The sequence below is a fragment of the Pteropus alecto genome, unplaced genomic scaffold (genome assembly GCF_000325575.1).
Source record: "Pteropus alecto unplaced genomic scaffold, ASM32557v1 scaffold189, whole genome shotgun sequence".
Classification (NCBI taxonomy): Eukaryota; Metazoa; Chordata; class Mammalia; order Chiroptera; family Pteropodidae; genus Pteropus; species Pteropus alecto.
Genome location: NW_006442117.1, coordinates 205,575 through 228,980, shown reverse-complemented (window position 1 = coordinate 228,980; position 23,406 = coordinate 205,575). Strand labels below are relative to the sequence as shown.

At 58.8% G+C, this 23,406-nt stretch overlaps 1 protein-coding gene and 1 pseudogene across 2 annotated transcripts; both read left to right on the top strand.

The window, feature by feature from the left end:
- The first annotated feature begins 261 nt into the window (after positions 1-261).
- TAF5L (TATA-box binding protein associated factor 5 like) lies at positions 262-22,837 on the top strand. 2 transcript variants are annotated; one of them, XM_006920719.3, is made up of 5 exons: positions 262-409; positions 8,301-8,445; positions 11,061-11,165; positions 13,730-14,451; positions 19,549-22,837. In XM_006920719.3, exons 2-5 carry the CDS (start codon positions 8,304-8,306, stop codon positions 20,341-20,343), a joined length of 1,764 nt encoding a protein of 587 aa, XP_006920781.1. In that variant the 5' UTR covers positions 262-409; positions 8,301-8,303; the 3' UTR covers positions 20,344-22,837. The 2 variants fall into 2 exon arrangements, with proteins under 2 accessions (XP_006920781.1, XP_024894820.1); XM_025039052.1 differs by lacking the exon at positions 262-409 and adding an exon at positions 4,780-7,437.
- LOC112470032 lies at positions 15,992-16,107 on the top strand (annotated as a pseudogene).
- Positions 22,838-23,406: the final 569 nt, after the last annotated feature.

The following is a 23,406-nucleotide window of genomic DNA, read 5'->3' as shown; positions in this document are numbered from 1 at the left end:
GCTACCATATACATATATATGCATATATATATTCATCTATATGTATATGGTGGATTTTCGAAGGAAACCTGCGTGGACCCCTCGGCTACCACAGTAGACAGGCCGCTCCTAGCACCTCCACCTCCCCGCAGTGTGGACACCGGGCGTTCCAGAGCCACAATTCAGCATGATCTCTTTTCATCCCAGAGGCCCCGGGGCTCCTTCCTAAGGCCTGGGCTCCTTCCCGCTTTCCGCAGTGGAAAGCATGCTCGGCGACGCGTCGGGCCGGGCCGAGGGGGTGGTCAGAACCGCGGCGGCGTCTTAGACGTGGCGGAAGCGGCGTCCGGGAGGCTTTGTGCGGGTCCCCATCGGTCGCGAGAGCGTCCTTACGATGCGGGTCTCGCCGCGCGTGCGGTGCTAGGATCGGAAGGTAAGTCTGCCGGTGCCTCGCGGCGCTCGACCTCAGTTAAGTAAACCTGACCTTGGAGAGGGAGGTCTAGGAAGGGTCCCTCCCGCCGACGAGGACGGTCAGCGCGCAGCTTGTCTTCGGTTAGGTGACACAAGTGTCTTAGACCCGAGGCGTGGGGTGGGGGAGGGCGAAGCCGCCGCTCCGCTCCTCCGTCACCGCGGGCCCGAGGATGGGAGTGGGCAGGCGCGTCCGCGCCGCACCTGTAACTCCGAGGAACTTAGTGCAGCGCGTGGGGCTTGGTAAGTCCTGAGACCCGAGCTTGAAACTATGTAACTGCGTGTAACCTCTGAGCCTTGGTTTCTTGTGTTCACGGAGTCAGGCGTGGTAACTTCAACGCCGAGCGCTTGAAGGGCCCCCAGAAAGGAATCGCGTATGTGACGATGCCTGCCGTAGAAATCCCTCTGTGAATATTTCAATTTCCTGTTTGTCAGAATGCTTCTAGGTGTCTTGTTAGGCCTAAATTTTTGTGTTAAGTGTGAAGCATGCTGACTTAGACTGTCTTCATGAATTACAAAAAATCTTCCTGCCTTGAAAATCGGCGTTAAACTAGAAAACCAGAAGCTGGTAGCCCCTTGAGCGTTTCTCTTGGTGATCAGTGATAAATCAGGTCAGCGTGTCTCGGAGTAGCTTCGTTGCTCCTGCCTCTAAATGTGAGGTTTTTGTGCCTCTGTCACTGAAACTGCGTAAAGGCCTCGCCTAACTGCTCAGTCGCTGGTTTCTTTGGTTTTTATTTTTGCAAACTCGTGAAGGAGGTCTCTAGAGACGGGAGGTTTTGTGCTTAGCCACTCGCGTTAGAGGCACAGGAGCCCTGGGGACCCTCTGTTAAGCCGGCGTTGCTCGGCGGACAGTGCTGGAAGTTTCCAGCCTCTCCATGTGACAGACAGCTTCTCGAGTAGTGACTGTTCCTCTCTCCACGAGCTTCTGGTAGGCCTTCCCTGTCGTGTCTCCAGAAGCCCCTGACCTAAGGTAGAACTTTGAGCAGCAGGACACTGAGGGTGAGGCTCAGACCAGCAGCCTGGGGCCCCGAGTCCCCGTGTGGGTGTGTGGCACTTCGGGCACATTGTGTGGCTTCCTCAGGCCTCACCTTTCCCTCCGAGGAATGTCACCCACCCAGCTCGTAGGGTTTCCATGAGTGTAAAGGAAGAGCACTTGAAACCGGTCCTTAGCGGTGGCGTGCACTCAGCAGGTGATGGTAACGTACCAAACCGGTGGCGTGATCGAGGCTTGTCCCTGGGTCCATGGGTGGAGGGGGCCGTGTGCAAGGAAGCTTTGGAAGGAAGAGGTGGCTCAGCTGGGCTGAGCTGTGAAGCATGGGCCGGGTTTCACGGTGCCAGGTTGGGGTGCCAGTGTGGGGTGCTTTCAGTTAATGGTGGTTCCTTGACCAAAGCCCTTGAGGCGAGAAGGCGGGGTGGCGCCCACCGGTGAGGTTCGCAAAGGCGGGTCGGAGAAATGTTGAAATGACACCGTGGAGATGGAATTTTTGTCCTCCGCACTGGTGGGAGCAGAGGAAAGTCTCTCAGCGGAGCACAGATGACAGCAGATTAGCTTTCCGGAAAGAGCGTCCCTGCAGCCGTGAGAGACCGGCCTGGAAGAGGGAGCGCCCCGCCGCTGGTCTCCGCAGCCTCGGGTCTGCCGCGGTCCCAAAGGGGAAATGGGCCTCTGCAAAGGTGTCTTCAGGAGTATAGCGAATATGCTTCTAAGGCAAGGGTCCCTTTAAAAATAAGATGTCACCACATGTTCAGGTGTCTCCTGCTCCAGGGCGCTGTCTCCATTTCTAACAACAAGATGCTGTTTGGGAAATACGTGTTGGCTAAAACCACCCGGGTCTCGATGCCGCTCGGGGGTGTTTGTACAGTCAACACTGTCAGTGATGGGGGAAGGAAGCTCTGCCACCTGCGTGGCTGTCGGTGGCCCGGCTGGAGACGTGCAGTGAAAGCGTCCTGTGCGGCTCCGAGAAGCGCTCTGTCATAGCCGATTTGGTAGATGCAAAGGTGCCGTGCTCTGGACAATGGGATTCGGTGGTTCCGAGGGGCTCAGGTGACCACGGGGACCCTGATGGTGAGCGAGTAAGTGAAGAGTCGAAGCGAAACCGTTTTTCGAATCCATATGTTTGCTGCCTTGTGCAGTATGTTTTTAAATACGAGTATGTAAATTAATAAGTTAAAGATTACAAGCTGACATCTGACTCTTTTATTTACAAGCCCAAAAGGTTTTTTTTTAAGTTAAACAAATTTTATTTTTCATCTTCTCGTTGCGGAGGTGAGGTCGTCTTCACTTCGAGCTTCTCTTTTTTTTGGACATTTTAAAGCAATTGAGCGCCGCTCTGTTGCTCCGCGGAAGCCGATTCCCTTTCCCCTCTCGCTTTTTAACTTGGAGAAGGTTTAAAGGGGTACGGCGGTGACATTTTGAAAACACCGCAGAGGACTTCTGCTCCTAAGTCTTCGTGTAGCAGTGTCATCAGACGCGCTTCTGGGAAGAGGCGCCGGCGCGTGCCTGTCCTAGTAAACGTGCACTGTTCGTTCACGGCGGAAGGCAGCTCTTTACTAAGAGTCCTAACGTTTGGAGACTTGGTGATTCAGTAGCAGAAGCGCCTTGCAAAACTTGGTGAGTGAACACTTTCAGGCTCAGGTGCTCACGCACGTGTTTCAGAGTAACACCTGCCCCCGCGCTGTGCCGTCCGGCACGGTAGCCGTTGGCCACATGCGGTTGCTGATGTGCAATCTACGTGAAGTTTAAGATTCAGTTCCTCGGCCGCAGTAGCCCCGCAGGGTGTGTGGCCAGCACTTCGTCCCTGCAGAAAGGCCTGCGGGACTGTCCTGGAATGGACAAGGGAAGGTCCTTCTCTCTCCTCCTCTCAGGCGCACAGGTACGTACTCATGCACGCACACGCATGCACACACGCACACACGCACACGTGCACAGACACAGACACATACACGCACATGCACACAGGCACACATGCATGCACACACATGCGCACGGACACACACGCACGCATGAACACAGGCACACACGCATGCACGCACACGTGCACACACAGACACATGCATGCATGAACACAGGCACACACATGCACGCACATGGACACACATGCACACATATATGCACACGGACACACAGACACACACACACACACACACACACACACACACACACTTTGATGTCACGAAGCATCTCTGGCCCGTCGCCTGCCGCGTTGGACCTGACCTCCAGGAGGCCGCGCGCAGGGCAGAGCACCCTCACCCTCTGTCACGGCGTTTGCACGTAGCGCAAACGCGACCGTTTCCTTTGCGACGTTGAAACGCTTTGCACGCAGGTTTCGACGTGCACGCTTGGTGTTTGACATGAGTTTCTAAGATCAGAAAGCCGTGTTCTGGGGTCCTCTCCGTCTTCCTGGGGCCACCGGGGACTGGGGACGGCAGGGGCGGAGGGGGAGGGCGAATCTCGGGGACTGGGGACGGCAGGGGCGGAGGGGGAGTGCGGATCTTGAGCTTGGGAGCAGCAGCGGCAGGTTTGCGTGCCCTGGGGCCGCTGCTACAGGGTGGCAGGAGGTGGGGCCGGAGCTGGCGTCAGGGTAGCCGTTCCAAAGTGCCGTGTGCAGTGGCAGCCGTGACCGGTTCCGACGGAGCCTGCGTGGAGTGGACGGGAGCGTGCAGGAGGAGCTCTGTAAGGTGATGGCTGGGCTCTTCGCCCCGGTGGTGGCCGATGGCGCCGTGGGACAGCGACGGGAGGGAAGGGGTTTAGAAGGGGCGCAAGGTGGAGCACAGTGAGCTTCAGGTGTTCTCAGCATCCCGGTGGACAGGCCTTTCAGGCTTCCGCTCAGGAACGTGAGCTGCGGACCACGTCCACCTTGTAGTGGTGCCGTGACGCTGGGGATGTGGAGGACGTGAGGCTGACCAGGAGGGAAGCGAGGTGCCACGGAGAGGGGGCGTTTCGGGGAGGGAGGCCTGCAGGGTGGTGTGGAAAGTGGCCGTTGGGTTTGGCAAGAGTTGAGGGTGTCAGGTCTTCGTGTGGCCCGGTGAGATGGCAGCGGCCGCTCGTGGGCGGGAGACGGTGCGGCTTGGGGTGGTTGGGGCGGGAGCTGGAGGGAGAGACGACATCTGAGGCATCGTGGGGTCCCCAGCGGCTTTCGGAGAAGATCAGAGTGTGGCGGCATCTGTCTGCCTGGGTGTGTGATTTCTGCTTCGGACACAGAGGCCTCCAGCTCCATGGTGCGCACTGAGCCCCAGCTCCGAGCCCTCTTCCCGCGCCGTCTGTGCCATGATTGTAAAATGTGAGGTGTGGACGAGCCTAGGACGAGCCTAGGACCAGCCGGCCCGGCCGAGTCGTATGCGCACTACTTTTCTGTGATTTGTAATTTCACAGACTTGACTGGCTGCACTTTATCGGGGTGAGCGCAGAGCTTACATTTTAGGCCCCCCTGAGACGGTCTTTGCTGCTTCAGCCGTTGAGATTCCTGCGAGGAAGAGGACCGCTCACCCGAGGGCCTCGGAGCCCTTTACGCGACACTCAGTTAACCAAAAGTAATAGCTTTTGAGCTGTTCTAAGCATAAATTTACAATCGGAAAAAATACGTTTACTTTAAAAACAACGCCCCCAAAACCTCGCGGCCTGTCACGCAGTCACGGGGGGAGCTGGTTTGGTTTGGTGCCGGTGAGTTTGCGGGGTCTCTTTTGAGCTCATCTGTACTCAGAACTGCCACCCTAGATCTGGGGGCGCCGTCCCTGCGGGCCTGTTGGCGTTTCACAGACTCGTCCAGCCCTCGGCCGTGGAGAGGTCGTGTCTGCGGCGCACACCCTGCCGCCGTGCGGATCTGAGCGGGAGCGGGGGCCCCTCGGCTGCGGCCCCCTGCCTGGCCTCCGTGCGACTTCGTGTCCCGTTTCTGTAGTTAAGTATTAAGAGCCTGGCTGTACTTTTTACTGCACGGTTGTTGCTTTGGGCCTGGAAAATAACCCTGTCATGATTTTGTATAGCAACTTAGTCGAAGTGTTAGTTAAACAGCAGGCAGCCGTCGGCGTAGGAGAGATCCATCGTGTCAGAACCTTCATTTTCAATTCCAGAAATGCTAATGACGTGACATAAAGAGAAAGAGATGTGGTCATCCATTTTTACCTTTAAAAATGAAGCTATTTTATGTAAATAACATTACAGGAAATCCTGGGATTTTAACGAAGGTAGTTATATCCAAACTCAGTATAAATTTAAAAGATTTTTATAATTATGAGGAAAACCTAAGCAGGTAACCTGAAATTACGGTGTCAGCCTCGTGCCCGAGGCTCTCACAAGAGGGGTCTGATTTAAGGAGGTTTCGGCTGTTCCTGTGCCCTTCCGTGGACGTTGGTACCACAGAAATCAACCAGGGTAGAGGCTGCCTGCTCTGCAGAAGTCTTTTCATTAATTACTCGTTTCACTTCAAATACGTGTCTTTGGCCTCAGATCCAGTTAGGTCAGTGGATCGCAGCTCTGGCTGTGAAGGGGGCCCCGGGGCAGCGTCCCTGCCCGTTTGGTCCTCGGGCCCACAGCGGGCCCCCTGCCCACCTCAAGGACGGTCCCTTGTCAGAAATGGAGGTTTGGGTCCAGAGAAGCTGCCATTTGGGGCACCCGATGTGGGCAGACTCGTGAGGATTCGTACTTCCAGACTCGTTCCCAGCAGCCCCACATGTGGCCGGGGTTGGCCGCGGGCCGTTCTCCCTCCTCTGTCTTTGCTGTCTGGACGTCCCTCCCCTGTCCTGCTCCTCGACAGGCCTGTACGTTGTCCCACCTCGAAGACACCGTGTCACTGCAGGGTCTCCGTCAGTTTGTCTCCCACCTGCCCGTTTTTTCCCCATAGAGGTGCTCCCATCCTGTCTCATTTAGAACACTGAGGCGCACGTTGCTACCAGCCTGCATTCCCATGGCAACAAGAGATGGGCAGCAGGAAATCTGGAAAAGTTTTAGTCTCAGCTCAAATGCGAGGAATCGGGATGCTTTGGAAGAGTTTGGAGCCTGAGAGCTCTTGCAGTCAGATTAAAAGCAGCTCTGGCTGGGGCGGGAGCGGGGGCAGCAGGGCGGGTTGGATCGGCTGGTCCCGACTTTGGGCCAGACCGGGAACCGGCAGCGCTATCGCAGTCCATGTGCGTTTAATTTTTTTTTTTTTTTTCTGACTGTAACATCGAGTCAGAATCCATGCACACGCACACGAGATTCTTACGTGTGGCCGGGTTAGAGAACTCTGCAGCCTCCCTGGTACAAACTGATACAGTGATGCGTATTAGTAACCACAAAGAAACAGTTCTCTGTCTTCACTGATGGGCAGGTGACTGCTGAGCGCAACAGTATCAGAATCCCGATGTGAGCAATTAAAAACCTTTGTTAAGAAATAATCAAAGTCGTCGACACAGTGAAAGACTCACACACCAGGACCAAGTGGGCAAACGCCCTGCCTCAGAGCTGGGTCCGTGCTGGGAAGCGTGACTGTCCACCGCGCCGGGCCCCGCGCACCTCCGTTTGACGAGGCCTTGTGCTCGCTTCGGAAATCCGGAGGTGACGTGCACGGGTCACGCAGTCTCTCTGCAAACACGGTCTAGCTTACTCGTGGCGCCCTAACACTTGGCTTCCGTGTGTCCGTGTGTGGCAGCTGAAGAGGGGGTCTGCAGGGTGTGTGTCAAAGGCGCTGCCACACGTCAGTTCGGGGGGATTATTTGCAGGTGATTTGAGAATACTTTTTGCTATGGTATTTGGGTAAAAGATTCATTTGGTTCTTTACTGCAGATCTCACACTAAAAAATTACAAATGGACACAAATTAGATACAAATATATGTGTATGTATTTAAAGGTTTAAAGAAAAAAATAACAGATTTCTGGAAAGGGGATTTTAAATCTTAAAAAAAACGGAGGCCATCGCGAAGGAGAAGGCCGGTGCACGTAACCAAAGCTGAAAACTTAAATCCATCCGAGGAAATCATCGAAGCAGACCTTCCGGCCCCCAAATGGGAACCTTCGATCCGAGGTCATTACCTTGCTGCAGACAGTCACACGTGTGTGGACATCGCGTGCGTTCCAAAGCGGGTGGACAGCACGTTTCGCCGTGACGGAAGCGCCCCCAGCGAGTGCGCCCGCCGTCAGGGTGCAGCATCTCTTCCGACCCGGGGTGCTCGACGCCCGGGCCGTGTCGGGGAGCCCTGCCGCCCTGGGTAATGAATGCAGGGGTCAGGGAAGGTCGTCGTTTCGCAGGGGGGACCCTCAGATGAGCTTGAGTTACCCCTGGGAACGCTTCCTCCCACCTTCCTTTCGTGAGACGTTTTCTGAAAAGCACGCTGTGGCTTTTCTGTGTCCCTGGCTGCGTTTCGTGTGAGGACTGAAAGGTTCGCGAGGTGGCGAAGACGCGTGGCCTGGGCCCCTGGCTCGGCGCCGGCAGCCCCTCCTGGCCGAGGACGTGGCTTTCCCGCCCCGGAGCCAGCGCCTCGGTCTCCACGCCACTCGGTCCCATTGCTGGGTTTCCGGGCCCCCGGTTGGGGCCACCTCTGCCCGCTGGCTGCCGAGTCACACTGTCTCCCAGAGCAGGCGGGGGGACCAGAGGCCTGGGAGTCACCTGGCCTTGTCTACCCTGTCAGCATCGCCACCGAAAGGTCCCGGGGGCCCAACCGACGTCTTGGCGTCGAGTGGAGTTTGGGTGACTTGGGGTCAGCTGTCGACGACGTCCCGATTGCCCACGACTGGCTGTGTTGTCTGGGGAGATGGAGAGGGTGGGGGAGGGCACGGGGCCAGCGGTTAGGGACCTCCGCCCTGCGCCTCGCTGGCCCATGGCCGGTCCGCCCCGGCTCCTTGTCCCCGGGGCTGGTGTCCCTCACGGTCTGTGCTGTGTGTCCCCAGGTCATGAAACGAGTACGCACGGAGCAGATCCAGATGGCGGTGTCCTGCTACCTCAAACGCCGCCAGTACGTGGACTCCGACGGTCCTCTGAAGCCAGGCCTGCGGCTGTCACAGACTCCTGAGGAGATGGCGGCCAGTCTCGCGGGTAAGCGTGGGGCGCCCGGACAGCGGGGCTGAGGGACACCTCCCTGCGGGCCCTGCGCAGACGCCATGCCTCCCAGTGCTTCGCGGGGCCTCTTCCTCCATAAATGTCACCCTGTCCCTCTGCGTCCCTGAGCCTCGTGGGGGTTGGGTTTGCTGGTGAACCAGCACACTGGTCAGCGGCTGCAAATGTTGCGACATAGACGTGTTCTTGAGATTTTTTACGTTTTTGATTTGTGTTCTTTGTTTCGAAATTGGATTCTTTCATTTATTTATTTTTCGGTTAGTCTCGAATCCACCTGGAATAACGTAATAGTTCCTTAGCCGTTTTGTGAGCGCAAGTGTTCGCAGGACACAGTCGCCTGGTGTGACTTTGTGTCCACGCACTGCGGCTTCCGGGGTGCGTGGGGCGCCCGCCCCGCCTGCCCAGCGTCTCCACCTCACCACCCCGAGCGCGCTCGGCCGTGGTGCCGCCTCCGCTCCCTCTTTCCTGTCACCTTCATGGCCAAGGACCCAGACCCGTCACGTTCAGGGCTGTGAGTTACCATAGGGAAGAGTGGGGACACTGAGAACCCGAGGCTGTCCCCGACAGCGGTCCCCGACCCTTTGCGACTGCGAGGGAGGCTGGAGCTGGTGCCTGCCTGCGTCCTGTCCCCCGCAGACCCTGCTGTGTCACGGACGAGGAGAGAGAGGGTCAGATGACGGGCTTGGAACTTGTTCCCTGCAGGGCAGCGGCTGGCTGCAGAGTCGCCGTCACAGCCCCTGTCGTGCGCTCATGGTCTCCTGTCCTGTGCTCGCCAGAGCCGGGGACAGCAGGTCTGTGCTGACCGAGGAGCACGTGCTCTGGAACAGCTTCTAGAATGTCCTCGCCGAGCTGTCATAGTTCAGGCACCGTGGTCTCTGAGGGGAGCCACCGTGTCTCCTGGGAGGGCACCAGGACACGTGAGCATCGCCCGACGCCGTCCGGGGGCCTGCTGTCAGCCGAGTGGCCGAGGCGGTTATGTCTTCATTCGGCCGACAGTCCCAGGACGTCCGCTGCAGGCCAGTGCTGACAGATCTAGGGACAGCTGGGAGTCCATCCTGGCCCCCCAGAGCTGGCCGTCGTCGGGCGTGAGGCAGAGAAACCAGCCATGGTCGGGGGTGTGGTGTCATGAGTTCCGGGGGCCCGGCCTCAGGTTCTGTAGGAGCAGAGCAGACGGCGCCCCGAACCAGCCTGGCAGGTCCAGGGCGGCTTCCTCAAGGCCTTGCGGCTCCTGGCGTGCAGTCAGCCAGCCAGCGGTGACGGGACTCACTGGCGGTCAGCCGGGGGGCCAGGGGCTGACTGGGGAAGGCCCCGATCGACCCCGGGAAGCTAGCGAAGTGTCCAGTGAGGAGTGAGGACAGCCTGAGTCAGGGCAGCGGTGACAGCAGAGGGGAGATTTTGGGGTCTGGGAGGCTCGGTGAGTGACTGGAGGCCGGGGCAGCGGCGCGGGGGGTAGGAGGGGGCGGCGCTCCATGCGTGGCCTTCGGCACCTCCTCCTGCTGCTGGCCGTCCCTCTGCGTTCTCGCGAGGTCCACCGAGTCCTCGTCTGTGTCCTCCTTGCCGTGGCTTCCTCGGTCATGCCGTGTTACTCAGCATTTCTACACCCACGTCTCATCGGGTTGTCACTAAAGATGGCTTCTCTCGGTCCCCATCTCCCCCCGCCTCGCAGAAAGGGTCGGGGTTTATTTCTCCTTCTAGGGAGCATAAGCGTACAGGATGGAGGCTCAGCGCGTGTTCGTACTCTGAGCGCTGCGACGCTGGCCTTCTGTCCCCTCCCTGCCGCCCGGGACACACGGCCAGGCGCCCACCCGAGGGCCAGGGCCCGAGGACACTGGCCTGGGGGTTCCTCGCCCAGGCCCCCCGGGTTTGGGCTCGGGTGTCCGTCAGCTCTGCGTGCCCTGCTGTCCATTCTGCGCCGACAGCTGGGGCCCGTCGGGCCCTGGGAGACACTGATCCCCTTACTGTGAAAAACAGAGGTGGAGAGAGACAGCGAGAGGCAGCTTGAGGCCGCGAACAGCAGAGAAGAAAACCTCAAACCGCCATCGCCGACGGCCTGGAGCAAAGAAGGGGTGCTCAGAGAGCAAGAAAAAGGGAGATTTCAATCCGCGATAGTAAAGCCGAGAAGGCATTGCGAGGGGTGGAAGTCGCGGAGCCTCTGGCAATGGAGCGCGGGCGCCGAGGGCCGGCTCGGGAGAGCGCAGGCCGGACAGGATCAGGATTCGAGAGCATTTCCGAGCCAAGAACCTGAATTTCCTGGCCGCGGGGCGCTGCGTGCCGGCGCGGGGGGCACAGCCCAGGGCGAGGCCGGTCTCTGGAGGACGGTCTCTGGAGGACGGTGGGGGGTCCGACGCTTCCCGAGGGGGTTCACGGGGCTACCTGCCCGCGTGCTCGTTCCGCGGGCTCATCCTGGGGCTCGCGCCTGACCTTCCCGCCGCCATCTGGCCGGGCGCGTGCCGTCGGTCTGGCGGATCGACCTAGACGCCCGCGTCCCGAGACCGGCGGCCGGGCCGCTGCCGCATTGCTGCCCCCCGTCCATCCTGCGCCCGCCGGGCTAACGATTCTCTTCCCGCCCCGTCCGCGTGTCTTTTCGTCCTCAGTCCAGTCCGAGTCCGGGTGTGCCAACACGGTGTCCGCGGCGCCCTGCCAGGCCGAGCCCCAGCAGTACGAAGCGCAGTTCGCGCGGCTGCGGAACTTCCTCACCGGTGAGTGTCGCCCGGCCCGGGCCTCCCCGGGGCGCGCCGTCAGGCGCTGGGGACGCGGGTGGCTTTACACAGCTCTCGCTGCCAGATTCGTGGTCCGTTGGGGTTCCCAGGGCGGGACGCTCGGGCCTGAAGCCTGCGGGGCCCCGGCGTTGCGCCGCTCAGCCGTGGCGATGACTTTGACGCGTGCGGAGACGCTTCCTTCAGGCGGCGAGTTTGAGATGCACGTCGATGTCCCCGGTGACAGTGTCGTGCAGCACGGAGTACTCTGTCCTCCGGTGCCCGTAGCGCAAGGTAGAAGCCCACGTCGGCAAGACAGACACCCCAAGCCGTCGTTCGGGGCCGTTAGTGGGCGGCGCGGTGACCGCCCCGTCGCAGACACGCATCTGATCAGTGCGCCCGACTCGCTGGTGACTTTTAAAATCAGTCTCTTAAAAAAAAGGAGTCACTTAGTCCCTGTGGGGCCTTTGAGTCCTTGTATGTGACGTGACAAGGAGGCCGGAGACCACACTGGCTCCAGCTGTTAATCAAAGCCTCGGCTGCAAAACCACTCGAGGTGCGAGAAATTCAAAACTGTCTCCGCCCTCGGAGGGTCGGGAGTGGTCAGCATGCACGGGTTAGCGGGAAATTAGAGATCAGACACTTGGAAGTTGTGTTATTTTTCCGTCCTGATTTGAACAGCCGTTGGGATAGTCATTTTTAACGGTGAAGACTTATACAAGGTGCCGGTATGTAAACCTGACACGCCTAGTTATACACGCACTTAGAGATGTCCTGATTCTACACGGCCCTCACAATGGTTACTATTTTAATGGAAAGAATCCACGTTTCTTGTAGTTGGGAAAGTGGACAAAACGTTACAAAAAGTAAAGGTTACAAAGTAGAAGCCTAGAGCGGGTGTCTTATCAGCCTCGTGGTTGTCTGTCGAGTGATGAAATTCACAAGTGGAAACTAGTCTGTTAAGTAGTTACAAAAATGCAAAAGTCTGTTCTGTTCAAAGCGGAAATGAGGGAGCTCATCAGGACCCTCACGTTGTGCGGATGTCACCAGCTCAGCACGGTGATCAGCTGCTCCCAGCTCCACTAAGGGTAGAAAAAGACTGAATTTTGAGAAGGATTTCATCACGAGGCGAGCAGGAATTTAGAGATAAGTTGTTTTAATTATCGATGTTGGTTTTTGAGGCTTTAAGCAGTTTTGAAAATTTTTAAGTCAGCTCTTAGAGTGACTTTACTCGGTTTTTAAGAAATGATCGTTATTTCTCGGTGGCAGGTTTCTCTCACCACGCTGGTGGCGGGGACGGTTTATGAAGGGCCAGGCCCGTCCCCTCGGCCTGCACGTGTGTGAGGCGCTGCGCGCACGCCGGGCGCGGTGGAGCGTGTGGGCCGCCGCGGCTTTCCCGGCGCGGAGCCATCCGCTCCTGTTCCTGTCTTTTGGGCCCTTGGTGGTTCCGTACTGTCTGCCCCTGTATTTGAAGGTGCGGTTTTTTTCCCTGAAACGTGGCACCTTCTATTTTTATCTCTACGTTTCCTTTGCCTGGAACTTTACATTTCGATAAATTGTGATCTGTCGACCTCCTCCCTGCAGTGTTGTGTCTTCCAGGCTGAGGAAGCTGTCCACTCTCTTGTCTGTAATTTAGTTCTGTGACCCGTTGGCCACCCATCCCTGGGACGGGGTGACCATGTGCGTTGTCCTTATAGACCGCTTTTCCTGGAGCATTTCTGTGTGCCCCAGGCCTCTGAAGAGCAGGACCGAATCAGACGAGCAGGTGTTTCCTGAGCTCGAGATGAGCTGTAGCTTGCGGTCCTTCGTCTGCGTTGGAAGCCAGACGGGGGCGTCTGTGGCGGGAGCGTCCGCAGACGGGCGTGAAGCCCGCTGCTGGACGCCGCGTGTGGTGAGGGAGGGCGCCCGCTCCACCTCTGGCTTCTTAGCCGCGACGGTTAAAGCCGTACATTTTTCGAACCTTCTTTGTCACCTAGTTTCATGGTGTTAAAGCGTCAGACGGGTCAGTGGTTCAGGCGCAATGGAGTGTGACATGTCTCGTTTGTACCTTGTCACCGCCAAAGAGGTGGTTTACAGGGAGGGCACTGGCACAGGGACCGTGGGGGCGAATGCGGTCTTCGTGGTGTTGGGACATGCCAGCCCAGGTGCCACGGACACGAGGGCCTCGATGTGTCTGTGGGTGGTGGGTTCCAGAAGGAGGCACAAAACAGAACCAGAGTCGCAAGGCCGCACTTGCCGGCCACATGGCCGTGCACACCGTCCCCAGCACACCGGTGTTCGCTGTGTTTAAACCGCGGTCCGGCTCCAGGGTCACCGTGAGGCCCGGTGTCGCCGAGTGCGTCTGGGACGGCAGAGGCCCAACAGCACTGACGTTTTGGCAGAGGCGCTGACCTAGGCCTGGGCACGGGCCGCTGGCAGGGGTCCTGGCTCACGTCGGCCTCCAGCGCGCAGGCCGCTGGGCTGCAGGGTCCGGCTGTCGTCCTTCAGCCGTGGGGCAGTGGCGGGCTCTGCGGGCCGCGTGGTCCCCCGTGGGCCTCCGGGGTCAGGCCCTCCCTTCTGCCTTGCAGAGTCCGACTCCCGGCTCAGCCACGACGTGATGCCGCTGCTCTACCCCCTCTTCGTCTACCTCCACCTCAGCCTGGTCCAGGGCAGCCCGAAGGGCACGGCCGACAGCTTCTACAGCCGCTTCCACGGCATGTTTCTGCAGAACGCCGGCCAGAAGGACGTCGTGGAGCAGCTGCGCAGCACGCAAACCGTCCAGGACGTGCTGGGCAACCTGCAGCTCCGCGCCTTCCTGGACCACAAGTACGTGGTCCGCCTGCACGAGGACAGCTACCACTACCTGGCGCGCTTCCTGCAGAGCGACAACAACGCCGCGCTCTGCAAGGTGCTCGCCCTGCACATCCACCTGGACGTGCAGCCCGCCAAGCGCACCGGCTACCAGCTGTACGCGGGCGGCAGCGCCCCGCGCGGGGAGGGCGGCCTGGAGCCCACGGACGTGCCGGCGCCGCTCCTGCACAGCGAGGCCGCCCTGGAGGCCCTGCAGGACAGCATCCGGCGCGTGCGGGACGGCCCGCCCTCGCTCACCACCATCTGCTTCTACGCCTTCTACAACACGGAGCAGCAGCTCAACACCGCCGAGGTCTCCGCGGACAGCAAGCTGCTGGCCGCCGGCTTCGACAACTCGTGCATCAAGCTGTGGAGCCTGCGGGCCAAGAAGCTGGCGCCGGCGGCCCGCGCGGTGGACGTGTCCCGCATCCGCCTGGCCTGTGACGTCCTGGAGGACCAGGTAGGACTCCCGTGCTCCGTGCCCGTGCCTGCCCCGCCGACCCGCTCGGGGGAGCGTAGCCAACCCCACGGGCCCTGGGGAGCGGGGACCTCCGAGTCCCTCACTGTGTGGCCAGGGCAGGTCGTGCCCTGCAGACACCGAAGGCGTGCCCGTGCCTGAGCCTGGGGAGGCGAACCCTGTTCTTAACCCCCGTAACGTGGTGCGTGAGTGTGCGGGACGGTCGGTGTGACCGGAGGACCTCACGAAGCCTCATCAAAGACTGTCATCGGCTGATGCCGAGATTTGTAGCGAGTGCGAGCGCGTGAGGGTGTATGAGTGAGTGTGCGGGTGTGCGTGCGTGACGGCGAGCTCCTGCGTGAGTGTGTACGGCGAGCTCCTGCGTGAGTGTGTACGGCAAGCTCCTGTGTGCGTGCGTGACGGCGAGCACCTGTGTGAGTGTGTCGGGACGGTCGGTGTGACCGGAGGACCTCACGAAGCCTCATCAAAGACTGTCATCGGCTGATGCCGAGATTTGTAGCGAGTGCGAGCGCGTGAGGGTGTGTGAGTGAGTGTGCGGGTGTGCGTGCGTGACCGCGAGCTCCTGCGTGAGTGTGTACCTCTGTGGAGATAAATACGGTGCCATTTTCCAGTCCTCTGGCTTCTTGAGTTCCGGGCCCTCTTCTGGGAAGTGCACAGGAAGTGTAGTTGACGGTCACCCTTCAGTCAGTGTGGTGCCCTTGTCTGCTTCGCCTGGGGAGAGTCGACAAGGGCAGGCTGTGTGGCCTGAGTTTCGGGTCCCCGAGAGTCACTGCCTTAAAAAAACGTGGGCGAGGGGGTCAGGAGTTGAGCTTCGCACAGGTAACGCCCCTGCCTGGGGTGGCCCCACAGAGCCGAGGGCGGGAATATTGTCGCGTCACCTCTGAGGTTCAGGTAGCTGTGCCTCAGCTTACTTTGCATGGAAAATTCTTTGCACAGGGTTAAAAATTAAGGAGTTTTAAAAAATCACCCGAGTGGATTCCGAGCTGCTGGTGGGACATCAGGAATTTTCTTGCACAAATTAAGCTCTTTTTTTCCTTTGCTGTTTTCTTGTTCACCTTCCAGTTTGTGTGTCTTTGAATTTTTGCTTCTTGCAACCGCAACAGCATAATTAGAGGAGATCGTTACGATGGGTAAAGAGGCTAAATTCCAGTGTACGAACTTTGATTTCTAGAATTTTACAGAATTCCTGAAATACTTTTCAGTGCACACGTATTTGAATTATGAAATTTCTCTTTTCCTTGGAGACAGTGCCAGCTTTCGGGGCTCTTGACATGCAACTGAGAGATACTGCCCTAATTTACTTTCAGCTGTCTGCAAATACAAAAAATATGTATTTCTACTGACCTTATTAGCTTTGACGCTATTGAGTTTGGGGATTATTCTAGGTGTTAAAAATTAATATGAAGGAAGATAGCGAGACAGGCAGATGCAGGACGTGGTTCCATAGTGTCGCAGTTATTAGGACATCTGCTTTACACACAGAAGATCCTGGGTTCGCACCCCAGTGGAGCCACGGTCCATGGTCTACGGCCGTGCCACTCTGAACAAGCCTGACGTCTGATCTCAGAAGCTAAGCAGGGTCGGGCCTGGTTAGAACTTGGATGGGAGACCGCCTGGGAATACTGGGCGCTGTAGGCATTAAAAACAAAAAACAAAAAACAGATGCAAAGATGGACAAAACATTAGACTAAAACAGAAAACGTTGAGACTGAAAACGCCCACGACTGTCCCGTGGCGGTCCCCGGCCATCCGGACGAGCGGGTGAAGACCGGAAGTGAGGAATGGCCTGAATCCTGGGAACCGGGAGAAACCAAACATGGCTGGAGTCGGGGGTCTGACCGGAAGCAGCACGGTGCCACGTCACGGGACACCGCGGTGGCCCAGCCAGGGTCGGGCAGTGGAGGTGACACGAGAGCCTGTCGCTGATGATGGGGCCGCAAGGGTGACATCTGTGTCCAGACTGGACAGCCAAGCGGGTGGCGGCCGGTGCCGTCCACCTGCAGGACGGCAGAGGATGTCGGAGGGGCCGCCGTCTAAGCCTCCGTCGGGTTCGTCCATTGCTATCTGCATTGGGCACCGCAGCGACTCCAGCCTCTGCTTTCCTGGAAAACCAGCATTTTTTTTTTTTTTTAAACTTTAGAACTGAAGTCGAGATCCCCTCTTCTGTTTTCGGGGGTTTTCTGTGTGAGGTTTCTACCCCAACCCGTTTTGTCACAGCAGCTGGGGGAAGTCAGTTTTTTTTGTTTTCTGACACAGAGCATTTGGGGAAAAGCAAAAGGTATGAATTAGTTGTGGAAGTTTAATGTTTCTTCAATGAGAATTGGGACTTTCTTCTTTCCTTGTGGAATTCACAGTTAAAATCTAGACTTGAATCCAAAGGTCACAAACTCATGTGCCTGGAGGAGCCAGCAGGTCAGAAGGTAAACGGCGAAGCAGCTGGACCGGGGCGCGAGGAAGCACCGTGCAGACCGGATCTGTCCGCAGCCTCTGCTCTGACCTCTGTGCAGCAGTAACTGCTGCATCACTTAGTGGATGAAATGTTGTATTTTAACAGTAGACACTCAAAGCCGAGATCGGACTCAGCGATTCCATCTGCAGGTACATAACCAAGAATCAAAAACGTACGTCCATGTGACAACGTGCGGACGGAGGTATAGAATCATTCTACGAGCCGAAGTATGGTAACAGCCCAGATGTCCATCAGCCGATTAGCGGATAAACAGAACGGGGTCTCTCCGCACGATGGCCTGTCATTCGGCCATAGAAAGGAATGGACACACATGACGTGACGATGCTCCGATGCGGTGAATCCTGTAGACGCGATGCCGGGGGAGAGCCAGTCACGAAGGGCCACGTGCTATCTGTTCCCTTCACGGGAACGTCTGGAGTGGGCAGATCTCCATGACACAGACGGTGGGTCCATTCCCGCCAGGGGCTGGGGACAGGGCCTGGGGCGTGACCACCAGTGGGCACAGGTTTCTTTTTGAGGTGACGAAGATGTTATGTTCCCACAAGGTGGTGACGGTCGCACAACTCTGTGAATGAACTGAGAACCATCGACTTGTACACTCGGAGGAGTGAACTTTATAAGGTGACTGTCTCAGTTTTTAAAACCAGAAACAGTAACCGAAAGGTCCTCAGTTAGCGTTAAATTTTGTCTACCAGTTTTGCTGCCTCAGACTGGATTTGCGGCACTGCCTGCCCCGTAGCCCCTGCGGTCCCAGACCCCGTTCTCCCGGTCTGGGGCAGACGGGCACACGCGCCAAGCCACTGGGACGTCCCGTCCAGGGACAGGTGTCCACAATCAGCCTGAGCTTTCCTGGGGCTCCACAGTCTAAAGCAGAGTCTGCAAGTGACAGGTGCATCAGACAGTATTCGAAGATCTGTTTATACTGCTTTTTAGATTTCTATTTTATGCATGTTTCATGGTACATGTGATGCGCTATATTATCATGCGAATTCCCTTCACGTACAAAGCCCCGGGGAGGCGCGCCCGTTCCCAGGGGGCCCCGTCCGTTGTCAGGGGCCTGGGACTTTGTCCTGTCCGTGCGGCTGGACACGTGCGACCCAGCGGCCAGTTCACGGCGTCCTCCCCTTGTGGGACTCGGCTGGGCCGCAGCCGGGGTCCTGGCAAAGAGCGGACAGCGGCGTCCAGCAGGGACGTGCGGGTTTCCCCGTTCCTTCGTCTGTCTCATCGGCCGGGCGCCTTCGCACAGGCTTGGGGCAGCCGTCGTCACGGCCCTTGGGACGGGCCAGCCGGACGGGTGCGCCCTCCTCTCCGTCCCTGAGCTCCCGGCCAGGTGCCCCCGGGGAGCAGGGACAGGCCGGCCTCAGGGCGGTGACCTGGCCCTTCAGAGGGTCCTCGCGCCTCCGTGGGGTCCTTTTCACGCAGACTTCCTGGTGTAGAGCAGCGAGGCACTCTGGAGACCTCAGGGTGCCGCCGTGGCCTCGTCGAGAGGCGGGTCGCGGACAGTCTCGGGAACAGCAGGGACCCCGCTCGGGCGCTCGGCTGCGCTGTGGGCCCGCGGCGGCCGTTCCGCGTGTGCACACGCATCGCGTGCGTCCTCACCCGCAGCGTGTCCTCCGTGGAAGCGTCTGCTTTGCTTCGAATTCAGCGGTTTTCGAGCAGAAGTTGAAAGGGAGCCTTTTCCCGTGTCAGAGCAAAGGTCCTTTCGAAGCCAGCAAAGCCGATTGGTTTAGGGACCCTCGTTCCTCATTCTAGCATCGCGTTGAAACCCGTTCCGGGTCCTGAATTCCGGTGGGAGCCACTGTGGTGTCGGGGGGCCCGCCCGAGGGCCGTGGGGGGGCGGGTGTGAGCACAGCGTGTACCTGCGGGGACGGGGCACCTGCTCTCCCAGGGCCGTCGGCGGCTGTCGTCCCCTCCGTCCCACACACAGCCGTTGGTCCTGGGAGCCACATGGGTCGCCTGGCTCTGTCTGCGGCGGTTCTGGATCCATGTCTTGCCTGTGCTTTGGGACGGTGTCTGACCCTCCAGGGAGTCAGTGTAGAACCTCGTCTTCGTTTCTCGCGGGCGCCAGCCGTTCGCGCCGGTCACGGGGTCCGAGCCTGCCGTGTCGACGAGCGCCCCTCCCTGGCTCCCCCTTAGCTCTGACACGTCCGGGGTTCATTTGGCCCACGGCCCCCCGTGGTCATACAGTGAGACCGCGTCCTGCCGCGTGGCGGATGCGGGACTCGCCGTGGGCGAAGGCGCTGAAGCTGGGCAGAGATCGGAAGGGACCCCGCGGATGGCGGCGGTGGGGGTGCCGGGGAAAGCCGCAGCCCCCCGCAGTCAGCCTGGGAGCGAGGCGCGGGGCCGTCCCTGGTCGGTGGCCTTGCGTTCCCGCGCGGGGCCCCGACACGGTGTCTGCTGGGGAGGGGGGCCTCCTGGGAAGCCGTGCGACCGTAGGCGGCTCCGGCTCCGGGCCGTCCCCATGGGTCCCCCCAGGACAGGCGCTGTCAGCCTCGGGGCAGACGCTCCCTCCCGGCAGGGCGCCCGCCCGCGGCCCCCGGTCCCCGTTCCGGGCCGGACCCCACTAAACCTGTCTTTCTTGTCTCCTTGCCGCCCCCCGGCGCTGCCAGGAGGAGGTCGACGCGGCGGGCACGGAGATGAAGGTGCTGCGCGGACACTGCGGGCCCGTGTACAGCACGCGGTTCCTCGCGGACAGCTCGGGCCTGCTCTCCTGCTCCGAGGACATGTCCATCAGGTACTGGGACCTCGGCAGCCTCACCAACACTGTGCTGTACCAAGGCCACGCCTACCCGGTGTGGGACCTGGACGTCAGCCCGTACAGCCTGTACTTCGCCAGCGGCTCGCACGACCGCACGGCCAGGCTGTGGTCCTTCGACCGGACGTACCCGCTGCGGATCTACGCGGGGCACCTGGCGGACGTGGACTGCGTCCGGTTCCACCCCAACTCCAACTACCTGGCCACGGGCTCCAGCGACAAGACGGTCCGGCTGTGGAGCGCGCAGCAGGGCAGCTCCGTGCGGCTGTTCACCGGCCACCGCGGGCCCGTGCTGGCGCTCGCCTTCTCGCCCAGCGGCAAGTACCTGGCGTCGGCCGGCGAGGACCAGCGCCTGAAGCTGTGGGACCTGGCCTCAGGGACCCTCTACAAGGAGCTGCGGGGCCACACGGACAACATCACCAGCCTCACGTTCAGCCCGGACAGCAGCCTGGTGGCGTCCGCCTCCATGGACAACTCGGTGCGCGTGTGGGACATCAGGAGCACGGGCTGCAGCGCGCCCGCCGACGGCTCCTCGGGGGAGCTCGTGGGCGTGTACACCGGCCAGATGAGCAACGTCCTGAGCGTGCAGTTCATGGCCTGCAACCTGCTGCTGGTGACCGGGATCACGCAGGACAGCCAGGAGCACTGACCCCAGCCCCGCACGCACGCCCTGAGCACGCCACCCCCCCACTCGGCCCCCAGATGTCGACGGACTGGGGGGAGGACGGGGTGACAGGTGAACACGACACCAACAGCGAGATGCTCTGGGGTGGGGCGGCGCGTTCTCGCTGAGACCCCGCTGTGACCCCGTGCGAGCGCCTCCAGTCCGTGCCGACGTCCCGCTGTGAGACTGCGCGTGCTGCGGGGTCACGGGGTCACGGGGTCACGGGCACGGTCCCCAGCCGAAGGGGCCTGGGAGAGGGCGCGGGCCTCGCCCTGGCCAAAGCCTCTCCTTTCCCAATTACAGAGAAGAGGGTTTTTATTATTGTAATTGTAATTATAGCAAACGTCGTTACTGAGAACAGCAAAGCCAGCCGTGGCGGCGTCCCTGACCCCGGCCGTCGGCTGCGCGCCTGGCACTGGCTGAGACACTGGGAATCTGGAGGGTCAGGGAGCTCAGAGAATTTGGAAGCAGTGCCCTGGGAGAAAGGGAGGGTTTCTGGGTGCCGGAGGGGTCACTGCCGCCGCCACGTTTGTAGAAGGGGGTGGGCTTGGCGGAGGCGGCCTCGGGCTCTGGCCGTGATGGCGGCGAAGAGGGTTCTGTCCGCGGCTGCGCTTGTCAGCAGCTGTCTCCCCCGAAAGGACAGGGTGTGCTAAAGAAATGGAAATAATTCGAAGCGATAAGTCAAAAGTTAAAAAACGTCGCATTTCCAAACAAGCATTTTTCAGAGACGTGGCTTTCGCAGTGTCTTTCTCCGCGAGGTCGTCCAGCCCACATCCCAGCTCCCAGCTCAGGACAGCAGCGACACCGCCGCCCTGGGAAACAGTGAGCCCCGTGCACGCCTCCGAACCTGCTCGCAGGAGGAAGCAGTTCTGATTTGTGGAGAAAGGATTAAATATTTTTGTTTTCTGAAAAGAGTTATTTTGTATTGTTTTTCTATTAAAATGTATTTAGTTTCCACAAAAAAAGGGGGGGGCATCTCATTTAAAATGTGAGGGCAGGTGGGTGTGGTCTGCCCGGCGGTGACCGCAGCTCCCTGTCTCAGGGCGACCGCCAGCTCTGGGGCCCGCAGGAGCCCGGGGGTGAGCCCCGCTCCGCCCACGTGTGCTGTCCGGCTCGCTGTGGTCACAGCGCCTCGTGGCCCGCGCGTGGCCGCCGACAGCCTTCAGCACTATGGGGCGCCCAGGATTGCCGGCCGCAGGCCCGAGACAGCGTGTTTTTTGCATCTAGAGTTAGCTGGTAAGACCCCGCTTCAGTTTCCCTCAAAGACCCCATTCTGAAATCCCAAAAGGGCCTGAGAACTGTGCTATTTACTTGACTCAAACTATTTACTGAACAATTCCAGACAAAGGACTCATTCAAAGATTTAAATGATGCCGGAATTTTTAAAATGTACTTCAATACGTAATTTTCTGGCAAGGACACCAGAAGTATCGGGAAATGAAATAGGAAGACTCTAGAATTCCACGGCAATCTTTACTGGAGCCTAAGGTGCTAAATCGTAGGAACTGTTTCTTAGTCATAAAAATCTATATTTGGGACATGTGAGAAGAATCCTTGGGCAGCTCAGCCAGACGGCACCCCCTCCACACAGGCTGCAGGTAAAGCCTAGAACCCTGACGTGTCTCGCCTGTGACAAATGAATTCTTACGTCAGGCTGTATGGCCCAGTGCCAGAAATAATGAAATCCGTAAATCGAATCATTCTAGGAAGCGAAAACGTCGCCGACGTGGGCCGATCTGCAGGCTTCGTGCTTGTTCCTAATGCAGAATTCGTTGGTTAAGCGCAGAGTGGCCTGGGCCGGCCCGGCCCCCACGCTGCCCATCAGGTGTGTGCGCTTCGTGGTCGCTGATCCAGCTCTTCGGGACCTGCACGGTCAGCTCTTCCTTCTTTTGTGAACTACATTTTAACGCGGGGTGCTGGGACTGTATGGAGTGCCCCTCCCAGCTCCCCCAAATCTTAGCCACAGCGTGTGTCTGTGTCCTCGAGGCGCCCAGGTGGCCCCCTGCCGCACTTCATCTCCAGAGCAGTCCTGTGACGTGGACGGGGCTGGTGATGCCACCGTCTAAACCCCGGAAAAGCTGTACGATCTGTCCACGCCCAACACGGAGTAAAGAAACTTCATTCAGGACGTGCTGTCCTCTTGACCCACGGGGATAAATCTCTGCCGTGTGTATGGGGGGTGGGGCGGGAAATTCCTTAGACTGACCGATCTGACTGTAATTTTAATTTAGCAGTAGACTGGCCAAAAGGAAAAAAAAATTAGGATACGGGAAAATAACGAATGGAGACAAAGCAGGAAACCATTTAACGTTTTTATATTCAAGATCCAGCTTCTGAGGATATGATTACTAGCTTTTCATTTGTTTGATTTGTGTATTAAAAATGTTTTGGTTGTATAAAAAAGTTGAGTGTGTAGGCTTCTAATTTTGCTATTGCCCAGATTGGTATTTAAGTGGATTAAAAACAGTCTGTACTTGAACTTGTCCTTCAGTTGCATGTTTTAGAAAAAGTGTCCGTTAAGTCCGTGCCCGGCCCGTACCCACATCCTGTCGGCGCCTACACAGCAGCCACGTGGTTCTGAAACTGCTTTGTTGTAAACAGAAAAATTCATTATAGAATTGGAGGAATGCAACGTTCCTCGTCGATTTGACCTATTAAAGCACAGCTTTGCTACTTTCCTACAATTGACTGAAATTCCTAAAAGTCTCTTTACGTTAAGCACGTGAGTGTCTGGCTGACAGGACTGGTGTGCTGCCCGGGGTGCGTTCGTGGTTCAGAGGGAGGCGGGCATCGGCCGCGTGCGCCGGCACCCCGTAAGCCCAAGCTAGGCATGAGCACTGCGTGGGACGCCGCGGGAGAATTCACCCCAGGACCTAATTCAGGTCGGGCGTTCGAAGGCCTCCCAGAGGGGGTCCCGCTTATGCCAGGACCCGGAGGGTAAGGAGGCGGTGGCCACGCAGAGCGCAGGCGAGGGCGGCCCGGACCCCGGACGGGAAGGACGTGGCCCCCTCGGCCGTGACGCGGGGTACAGCGTGAGGGGTCGAGGGT